Source organism: Macrobrachium nipponense, chromosome 12 (genome assembly GCF_015104395.2).
Source record: "Macrobrachium nipponense isolate FS-2020 chromosome 12, ASM1510439v2, whole genome shotgun sequence".
NCBI classification, from domain to species: Eukaryota; Metazoa; Arthropoda; class Malacostraca; order Decapoda; family Palaemonidae; genus Macrobrachium; species Macrobrachium nipponense.
The window spans coordinates 67,057,737-67,069,230 of NC_087205.1; the positions used below are offsets into that span (position 1 = coordinate 67,057,737).

Here is an 11,494-nt window from a genome sequence, read left to right on the forward strand (position 1 = left end):
GAAGAATGACGTTTAGAAGCTCTACTACCAGGAGGAGAGCTATTCCTTGGAGAGCGCCTGTTCGGAGAGCGCCTACTGGGAGAATGTCCACTGGGAGAGCGCTTAAAAGGAGAGCGCCTACCGAGAGAGCACCTACAGGAGAACGCCTACCAGGAGAGCGCCTACCTGGAGAGCGCCTACTAGGAGAGCGCCTACTTGGGGAGCGCCAACCAGGAGAGCGCCTACTAGGGGAGCGCCTGCTAGGAGAGCGCCTACTAGTGGAAGCTCGCCTGTCGGAAAACAAAGTCTAATTTCACAGAAGAGCGCCTGGACAAGGGAGAGCGCCTATCAGGCTCTCTGCGCCTGCTAGGCTCTTGGCGCCTGCCCTCCTACAAAACGCCTGCCAGGCTCTTGGTGCATATCAGACTCCAAACCCCTACCAGGCTCTATTGGACCCCACCGTCCACGGGGAGAGAAAACATCCACGGAGGAGTCCCTGTCCGAAGCACTGCGCTTACAAGGCTCTGAGCGCCTATCCAATCGGGAGTGAACCAACGGAGATAAATGCTTCCACTGGCGCCTACAAGGCTCTTGGCGCCTACTAGGCTCCGAGCGTCCGTCAAAAGGAGAGCGGCAACCAGGCGAAGAACTCTTCCTTCGCTCCTGACGATAACGAGGCTCTTGACGACTGTCAAGCTCTTGACGCCTAACTGAAGAGGAGCGGAAATCCTGAGGAGAGAGCCTGTCCGGCTCCTTACGCCTGACATGCTCAAAACTCTTGCTGGGAAGAGAGGAGAGCCTACTCGGAGATTGATCCCGAACTTCAGTCTGCACTTCTGACTTCCTGCTACGAGGCTCAAAAACTTCTCTAGCCGGAGGAGAGCTAGTAGAAGGGACGTTCTTAGACTTCTTCACCGGAAGCGAGGCGTCCTTCCGATGATGAGAAGTCCCGGCAATAGAGTTAGCTAAAGCCGCAATCTGCGCTTGCAGACCCGCCAGGATGCGCGCAGGAGATCTCTTAAATTCCTCTACAGGAGACGAAGTCCGAGACCGAACAGGAGAAGCGTAAACAGAAGAATTCTTGGCTCTCTTGCGTTCCACTTCTGGCTCTTCCGCGAAGGATTCGGGGCTGGAAGGAAGGGCGCAAGGAGCTTTCCAGGGCCTCTTGAGAGGGTGAGACGACTCCGAGGCGCTCCATCTACGCTTAGGAGAAGGCGACGAAGATGACGAGAAGCACTGGCGCAATAACTCCTTCTTGGTTCGATCCAAGGCAGCCTGGGAACGAGCAACAGGATCTGCCGAGGGGACGCCTGACCGGTGGGGGTTCTCCCTAACCTTCCTGCGGCTTTCGACTTTCCTCCTCCACTGGGTCTGGGAGTCTGGAAGAGGTCTAGGCCTGGAAGCGTTAGTGAGCCGGTCAGACGCACCCTCCACTTCACTAGGGGCACTGCACTGATCACTTGCACTATCACTCTTACCTTGTCGAGAGCGAGCGAGGCTCTCCTTACTCCTGATCGAGGCTCTCCCGGAAGGAACTTCCGAAAACGAATCCTCGGGTTCAAAGCTGGGCGCAGGGGCTGAAACTGGAGAAGGAACTACTTCTACTACAGGGTTCTCATCGTCAATCTCACTCACCCTCGATCTACTAGAGCTCCTTGAAGAAGCCTTGCACGCCCTATCGTTCTCTAACTTTCTCACATAAGAAGAAAGAGCCTTCCAACCATCCTCATCCAAATTCTCACACTCTTTGCAAGGGTTAATAAAAGAGCATTCATTCCCTCTACAAGACGTACATACAGAGTGAGGATCTAATGCAGCTTTAGGAAGTCTAACTTTACATTCCTTCACTGAACAAACCCTAAATAAACTAGGTTTCTTAACTTCAGAATCATCCATGATTATTAATTCTAAGAAAAAGCCAAAAGAAAAATCCAAATAACAATCCAAAAAGCGTATGCCAAGCCAACAAACAAAGGGTACTTCACCAAAATCCAATTCGTCGGCAACGAGAAAGAATTTAACTATCGTAAGGACTGAACAACAGGTGTTGTCCAGCCGGCGACAGAAAATAATCTGACAAGAAAGGGGGACTGGTTTTTACACCCGCCACCCAGCGGCGGGTAAGGTAGATCACCTGACCTACCTGTAGCGTGTGCCGGGAGTCTTGAATTTTCTGTCGTGACGTCAGAGACCTAAGCTAAGTATATATCTGGCAGGGAAGTTCATGTACAAAAACACTAACTAGTGATTATTTTCGTCGGAAAATACAAAGAGAGAGAGAGAGAGAGAGAAACTATGGTTTTTATATCCAAGTCTAAGTAGAGTATAAATGGATTCTTTAAGTGAAAAAATGTTTCAAGGATATTTTGCTGTTTTGTATTAAAGGATATGTATACCTGTTTGAGAATGCGTTCCTTATCCTTGACTATGGTTACCATACAGTTTAATAGCGTAAATTAATTAATGCGCCCTCCGCTCAGAAACTAGTTCTGCGTATGAGGTATCGTTAAAAGGCATAAAAAACCGTCGTAACCTTGGAATTTGCGTTGTAATCTAACCAGAAACTTAGTTTTGTTAATTATGTATACTGGAAACAAGCAATGATTTTTTCATTATTTGCGCTTTTGGACTGTTATAAACTGCGCATCCCAAGCTAGTGTATTCATTCTCTTGGAAACTAGTTCCGCATATGAGGCGTCACTAAAAAAATTAAAAAAATACGACATAAAAAGTGTCGAAAATCATCATAACCTCAAAATTTCTGTTGTAATCTAACCAAAAACTTATTTTTATTAATATACTGTGTTAAACTATAAAGGATTCTTATCATAGTATGCGTTTTTTAAAAGCTTCGTTAACTCGGAGCGTCGGAAGCGTCAGTGTCGTAACTTCGGAACAAGCGTCTTAACCCAGGGCGGATTTTTCAATGAATATTTAAGAAAAAGCGTCGTAACCTCGGAACGTCGTAAGCCGGACCTGTCGTAACCCGGGGACCGCCTGTACACTTAAAAAAAACACAATGCAGTAGGTTACATCACTGAATAATGAGTATCACTTTTTTTACCTGTTCTGCATAAACATAAACAGTGATAAAAAACATTTCTCTCTCACCTATGTATGTGCAGTCCCAAGTCATCATGTTTGTCAGCCTTTTAAAAACTTGTGAGGGAGTTTACTAGTCCACCTCCTCCTCCTATTCCCCCAACAGCATTGTATCATGAGGATCCTGTACCCCCTGCACCTTCTTGATGTTTAGAGAGTCCTGGTCATTAAGAGACTTCAGATAGACATCAGATTCTTCACCAGCAGTCTTTTTATTATAAAGCCCATGTTGAATCTTAAACAGCCAACCTTTGGATGCTTTAAAGTCTGCAACCCCATGCAGGCCTGTGAACTTCATAGCTGCAGCCTTCATCTTGGCACTATGACTTTACTTGCCATTTGCTAACAAAACCAGATCAAGGTTGACTGTTCAATGTCCTCATGTTGGCCTTTTGCCATTATCTTGCGGGCCTGACTCATGGACGTCTTCCTCCCATAGTCCATTGCATAGTTCAGCTTGTCATTGGAAGCCCTAATATCATTTAACATTGACTGCACAATGGCAAACATCTCCATGATATGTGCCATAAACTAATTTATCTCAATTCGCTTAATGATTTCTAGTTTCTGTTGCAGTGTCAACACCTTCCTCGTCTACTTAGGACGAGAGAAGGTCATACAAATAATGCATAGCAACATGCCCACAACTAACAACATCTGCAAAGCTGCATGCACTGCAACAAAAGCCACATGCTTGGGGTAACACATTGTAGATCATAAACACCCACAAATAATTCAGAATAAGTGACTGATCACACACCGCTGTACTTAAGATGGAAAATGCTAATTTTTACTGAGCGCATTGATGCTTCCTGGATTTAGCCAGTCAGTGAAAGATATGCTTTATGATTCATGTGCCTGTCAGCCATTAAAAGGCAAAACAAATTGTACAAGCTTTGTTAAGCTTAAGTACAGACAGTCCCCACTTATCAGTAGCACTGGTTAACGGCATTTCGGTTGTATGATGCTTGGCTAACGATGTTGTTAACCAGATTTTCGAGGCTGGTAAGGGATTTTTGGTGTTGGTAGATGATTTATTGGTATACATAAATAGGCAGTTTGTCAGCGTTGGTAGTCGGTTTATCTGCATTAGTAAGCAATTTTCATTACTGGTTAGTGGTTTATTGACACTTCCAGTGTCATAAAAGCCATTGTGATGTTCTGGTTAATGGCAATTTACAGTTATTGGTGCTTGACTGGGAATGGAACACCCGTTGTTAAAGATGACTGTTTATATGATTACACAACGGTACAGGTAGTCCCAATTTATTGGGGGGCCTCAGTTATTGGCAATCCGATTTTATGGCACTTGTGTAGCACTGTTGGCATCAATATATATACCTAACAGAGGCGCCATTAACCAGTTATTGGTACCAAAATCCAGTTCTCGGCAATAAGCACCGAAAATTGCCATTTTTCAGTTATCAGAGATTTTCGTTTATCAAGCCGTTGGAACGGAACCCCCACCAATAACCAGTGACTGTCTGTACCAAAAAAATTGTTTGGAATGAATCTTACCTAGTGTTAAAGTTAGCTTATGCTATATTTGTGCCATCAAATTATGCTTGGCTAACCTGTTAGGACTGTGTCTGCAGTCGCTTGTTTTCCCATCCAGTGGTGTTGGAATGTAAACAATTTTTCTTGCTGTCTGCTTCTATAGACATGTGGATCGGCCTTGTTATATTTTGATGATTTCTGGCTAAATTTCTGTACAGTATTGTAGATGTTTTCAGTTTTTTGCATTATGTCAGCTACAAAGAAAGAAGAAAGCATTATGCTGTACATAGCATACAATAATTTCCAAGAAAGACATCACTACCTATAACTTCCAATCTCAGAATACAAGAGCAAGCATCTAAGCCTCACAGAAATAAGAGCACTGTATTGTAACCCATTTAGTCACGGATACAGGAAACATAACTATCAAGCCTCACAGGTAAAGCTAAGCTTTAATAATGTGATATTACAAACCAAAGTTGAATGGCAGATATCTTCTAGGAAGACAAGTGGACTAAAGTAGCCTCCATTTTGTGTCCTAAATTGTCTAGATTTTCTATGAATAGTACTAGTCAAATACTATCTTCAAAATGGGCTATTTCTGAAACTGCATAATATTCTGGTTTTACCGAGTGTCCTAGTTTTGGGGAACTTAACAAGCAGATTTTAAGTTTTGTCCAGTATTAAGGAAAGGTATGTCAGTGTCTCATATTGTTGAGCAGGGAGACACTCGACGTCTTCAAGTTATTAATCCTAGTGAAAGAAGTAGTGAATCTAGATTCCAAAAAGATACTGGTCATCTAATTGCTTTTATCATGTCTCTTCTCCCAAGCTTTTTCTGTTGGCCTTTTTTTCATAAGTCTCTTTTCCCAAGCTTTTTCTATTGGTATATATCATGGCTAGGGACATTCATTAAGTTTTTGCTAAACTAGAGTGAGTGCTACAGGGTAGGAGAGATCTACTTCTTTTGTCATTTTACCACTTCCATAGCAGGCAGTTAACATTGTATACTTCCAAAAGATGTTTGTTTTTATAGTTTGAAAATTATGGATTTTTTCATGGAAAGTATCAGACTACCTTTGATTTTTAATTGTGAAAATGATAGGTCAAAAATGGTTTTTTTTTTTTTTTTTTTTTTTACCATTCCTAAAAGAAAATTGTTACATGCTTTGGAGTATATTACTATTTCATGCTTCGTATTGGAAGGAAAAAATCAACATTAGACTGATAATGCTAGCAAAGGGTAATATTTGTATGTACATTGTAGAAACTGTGGGTTATTTTGAGAAATGAATAAATTTCATATTTATATGAAGTTTCTGTTTCAGGAGATCCAAAATAAAATAATTCGTCGAGAACAAGAACTTGCAGAAAGAGCAAGAGCAGCTGAAGTAAGTTGTCAAAATAGAAGAAATTCATCAAGTAACGATAATTTAAATGGAAATGGTGAAGCAAGCCAGATGTCAGCCCTTACAAATCTATTGGTGGTCATCGGCTTTGCATTATTTGCCTTGACTGTGAAATATGTTGTCTCTTCTTTGAGTGAAGACGAAGGATAGAATATGTTATGGTGATATTTAAAAGAGTTATTTTGGTTACTCATCCTGATAGTGTTTTATGATTTAGAATAAGAAATATATCATATAGTAAATGTGACTGGACTCTGAAAACTCTCTTTTGCCCTGGACTAACCAGTTACGTAGTTTTAAGATATTATGGAAATTATTAACTAGGAAATTTCACTTGCAATAATGGAAAACAAAAGTTCTCCTCAGAACACATTATAAAAGTACAGTAATGGTTTTGTGATGATGTATGTGAGACCTTGGTTTATTGTGACATAGGCTTTGGAATTATAGTCTGGTACTGTATTTTAGATTTGTATTCTCTACAGAAAACCTAACAAGATAGCCTGTGCATTTGCAGATTGTTGATGGTGATTTTTATCAGGGTGCTTATGTGTGAGAGGTTTATATTTTTTTTTTTTTTTTTTTGTGAATTTGTTGTGTGATTGATATGAAACAATAGTTGGTATGCTTCAATTTAAATAATTATTCTTATAGAAACGTTATTACACAACTGTCAAGGTATTGTGACAACTTTTTTCCATTATAAAATATTAAAGTATTTATTTATCATTTGAAATTTTGTGTAAGGAGATGGTGTTTTACTCTTTGTTTGAAGAAAATAAAATGTCAGCATTTTGTGCTAATAATATATGACTGGAACATTTATTGTTGAGTTTGATTCTAAATACCTATGTTGTTGGGACTGTATACTTTTTTAACCCTTAATAGACAAATAGCTACTCGGGTGTAGTAATAACAGGTTTGGGTGGTGGACGGATTGATCCTGTAGAGAAGCAAAATTAAGTGCCATCGATACGGAAAGAATCGGGAGGGAAAGAAGTGTCAGCACTTCTATAGCCCATAAATTCATACCAAGACACCTGCGAATACTTAGAACCCCTTTAAAAATGCTTAAAACTGCCTATTTCGTTAGTTCAAACTCAAGAAAAACCCACTAAAATGCTTATACCTGGTATTTTTTTTTAATATATTTATCACAGAGTGCATTTAATCTTGAAATTAGTAAGAAAATTTTGTGGTTTGAGGATATTTCTCATAGAAAAATATTGCAAACTTTCTGCAAATAATGGATATATAAGGTTCATATGGGAATCTGTGAATACGTGAGTCTGCAAATCTGGAGTCTGCGAATAACAGGGGTTGACTATAATTGTTTACTATCATACGATGGTAAAAGTGCAAGCAAAACGGATGTTGTTCTCATCCAATTCAGCTGTACTTAGCAAAAAAGCTAATTTCATTCATTTATGCAGTGTATGATGTTAGTAAGACACTTTGTTATTCTTTTACTTTTTTTAATTTATTTAACTAGATGGGATAAAGACATGGAGCTAAAAAATTAGTCTACCTATTGTAATTTAGTCTCGCTGCCTGACTGTACATTGCTGCCTGCACCAGTTGCTAGCAAAATATAGAAATATTTTCAAAATATTGATGTATTGGTATCAACTGGTAACCCCATCGCAAAATCTGATTGGAAGCAAATTATCGTAACTTAACACTACCTGTGTGCATCTTGGATGTCCGTTATCATCCTATTGACCAGGTGAATGGATGCCATGACTGACTGGTTTGTCTTCCATCTTGAACTTAGTCTTCCCTACAAAGTGACTGAGGGCACTTACATCTAGGACTGGTCTCCAACCTCCCGACGCTTTAGGGACTAAAAACAGAGTATTGTAGGAGCCGTGTGTGGATGTCCTCGACTTCTACTATGGATCTCTTCAGGAGGAGAGAGGTCTGATCCTCTTGAGTAGGCTGTTAAGACTATGGGAGAGGTGACTAAAATAGGTTTCTCCAAGAACGGGATGCAGTAGCTCTCCTTTAAAATCTTGACGGTCCATAGTCTGGCCCGTGATCCCACTTCTTGCTCCTACCAGGGCACATAGAACTTCTGGTTCACTTGTTGGATGGCAAGTTGGAAGATCTCCTCTTAATGACTGTTCTAGATGGGAACCAGATGTTGGAGAGGTCTAACTTGCGACTTGGACTTACTTCCACGAAAGGGAAGTTGTTGCAATGGAGAAACCATCTTAGGAGTGAACAACAATGATGAACTCTTGGGGCACTTGGCAGACTGGGCTAAGAGGTCTTCAGAGGGTTTCTTCTGGAGGTGCGAAGTAATCTCTTCCATGATCAATGGGGGGGAAGGGTGAAAAGAATCCAGGGGCAAAAATAACGGCGCCAACCTCGGAGACTGAGTGACTCCTCTGGTGGTAGAGGACCAAAGTTCTCTCCTTAAAAACCCTGAATGCGAACAAAGTTGAAAGTTCTTAAGAGACATCATCCCTGATGGCTTTATCAATGCAAGACAGCACACCAAACTAGTCTGCTGCAATGTGCTCGTCCAAGGCCTTGAAGTCCTCTGTCTTCTTTGCAAGGGCTCCTACTATTCATTAAAAAAAACTGAATAACTTGAAAACCTTGAAAAGATTCTTAACCATGTGGTCCAACTCGGATGTAGAGAACACAACTTTCACTTTAGGAAAAGCCGAAAGATGAGAAGAGTCGACGAGGCTAGAAAAGTCCTTGAAAGGAGGCATTAACTCCCAACAAAGGAGCTTCCCCGGTGGCATAGAACAGATATCTCCTCTTAACCAGACGAGAGGGAGGATGGGCTAAAATTGCCTTCCCCTGCTCCCTCTTAGTTGAGAGCCAGTCTTCAATTTCTTTCTTTGCTTTTTTGGAAAATGATAAAAGAACCATCTTGGAAGCTTGGAGGGATCTTCTGGGAAGATCCCCTTGAAAAGGAAGAAGCAAGCGATGTCAGGGCACCTGGTGCAAAAAAGGCAGGAAAACTCTCCAACCAGTAGCAAAAAGCTGCATTAGTTTTAACCTTCATTTCAACTTAGCAACAGAGGATGACAATACTCAAAACCTTGACCGCTTTACTAAAGGGTGAAAACTTGTTTAAGCTTACAACCCTAAGAGAACAACTACGAAACAGACTGAGATATCCCAATAACCACAACCTATATCTATCAAAATTGCCATGGACTCTCTTCTCCTGACCATGCTTCCTTCACCCATATCAAACCCTTCCCATCTTTACCTTTACAAATCCCCATCCAGTCCCTAAGGTCACGTCCCCATGATCTTAAGATTAAAAAAAAAAAAAAAAAAGTTTATACTTATGACACTGAAACAACTTAAACAATCTTTGTACAGTATTATTAGCAAAAATTTGCTCCAACCCTAGTTCCTCCTCCAGGCACTCCAACTCATAGTCCCTCAACCACCAAGGAGCATGCATTTTTCTACCAGGATATCTCCTAACTTAGTAGCTCAATCCCACGCAAATTTGACACATGTCGCAGCATACCATCCACAGGAACATTATTTTTAGAATTAATTCCAGTTACAATCCCCTTCTTCCATTGAGTAGTGCAGCAGGCATGGAGAGGCTTGACCCACACTTCTTCCCCCATCTGAACAGGGGCAACTTCCTTAGTTAAGAGTAACTAGCACTTTTGCTGGCTGTCGCCACACATATTTGTATACAGCCCTTTGAGGAACACTATGTTTGTCTAACTCTTTCCTGGGTGTCCTATTATACGATAACACAGCTTCTAATGGACTTGCTTCCCCCCTCAGAGATAGTTTTGATAGTTCTGTGGTGCCTCCACAATTCTGTTCCCACTTGCTCCACTAGGCAACATAAAAATATCTATGAATTTTCCATCCATCCAAGATCATTAGTACTTCTGACCTGAATACTACTGTAGTAGGTACTATTATCCATAAGAATCTTATCTAAAGGACCCTGTTCCAGAACAATTATATTCAATGTATCTGTTACTTCCTTTGCACTCTCTCCCTTCAGACCTCTCCACACTGCACATCTGCACTCACACTACCCACCTCATGCACCACAAAAGCAGGATCAATTGACTGAGATTGCAAACAGCTTTTCACAAGTTTCAAATCAATAGTGTTCAGGCAACACATCTCGCTTCTCACCTGGTTCTTTAGTTCTTTCAAAAGCTAACTCTTTTTAACCCAGGTCAAGGCATCACCCTTGTTCTTCACCACACTAGTTCTGCGCTGGACGAGTGGTTTTCGCGCTCGGTTGCCAATCCGGTGGTCTGAAGTTCGATTCCCGGCTCGGCCAATGCGGAATCTCGATATAGTGTGGTTTGGATCCCACAATAAGCTGCAGGTCCCGTTGCTAGGTGACCAATTGGTTCCTAGCCACGTATAAATATCTAATCCTTCGAGCCAGCCATAGGAGAGCTGTTAATCAGCTCAGTGGTCTGGTAAAACTAAGATATATATACTTAACTTTTTTCTTCACCACACTTACTAGTATCATCCTTAATTCTGATCCAAAGTCTTCGATAAGCTCCCTCACAATACCCAATCATTGCTTTACCATCATTTCCCGTACTTCCTTTGTACGCACACTCTTATCCTTAGTGATAAGAGATTTCATCCACCCAAGAACAGTAGCATAATCAGGCTTTAATCTCCAATATCTCTAGTCCCCAATAGATTGATGCCCTTTATTACAGTTTCCAACCATAGAGAGTATATATCCCTGGAGTTGCGATCTCTGTCTTCCACCAGGACGGTGTTGCAAAGCCTTGCAGCCATTTTCACAGGTCTGCTAACCAAAAAATTGAACAGGGATTAATGCGATTGTGAATTTTTTTGTTGTAAATGTTTAATGAGTATGTGTTTAGCAAATTTATAAGGGTTTAGTGCATAAGTGTTTATTGAATGTTTATGAGTAAATGTTTAGTTTAGGGTTCAGTGAATGTTTAGTTTTTGTGAATGTTATTGAATGTTTATTATGCAAGTATTCAGTGAATGTTTAGTTAGTCTTTGGGGTTTCAATGAATGTTTTGTGAATGTTTAGTGTAAGTAATTAATGAATGTTTAGTGAGTGTTTAGAGTCGAGTGAAAATATGTGAAAGTTACTGTTAAACAAATGTTTAGTGCATAAGCATTCAGTGAATGTTTAGAGTTTACTGTATGTTTAGTGTTCTAAGCGTTTAGTGAGTTAAGAGTTTAGTGAGGTTAAGTGCATGTCAGTATTTTAGTAAATGAATGTTTAGTGAGTATGTATGTTTAGTGAGTTCAGTGAAAATATTTCGTGAATGTTAGTGTTTAATGAAGGTTTAGTGTGTAAGCATTCAGTGAGTGTTTAGGGTTCAGAGAATGTTTTGTGAATGTTTAGTAAGCATTCAGTGAATGTTTAGTGTAAGTGTTTATTTTGTGTTTAGTGAGTGATGAGTGGATGTTCATTCACTGTTTAATGAGTGTTTAGGGGTTTAATAAGTATTTAGTGTTTTGTGTACAGTGAATGTTTAGTGTTTAGAGTATGA

The 11,494-nt window shown here is 40.6% G+C and overlaps 1 protein-coding gene across 1 annotated transcript in view; it reads left to right on the forward strand.

Moving 5' to 3' along the window:
• The window catches only part of LOC135224570 (ubiquitin-conjugating enzyme E2 J2-like), a 113,209-nt gene extending 106,397 nt beyond the window's left edge, over positions 1 to 6,812 (forward strand). The window contains exon 5 of the mRNA XM_064263687.1: positions 5,907 to 6,812. Coding sequence (XP_064119757.1) covers positions 5,907 to 6,137 — 231 coding nt within the window. The 3' untranslated portion in view covers positions 6,138 to 6,812. The remainder of the gene's footprint in view (positions 1 to 5,906) is intronic.
• The last annotated feature ends 4,682 nt before the right edge of the window (positions 6,813 to 11,494 follow it).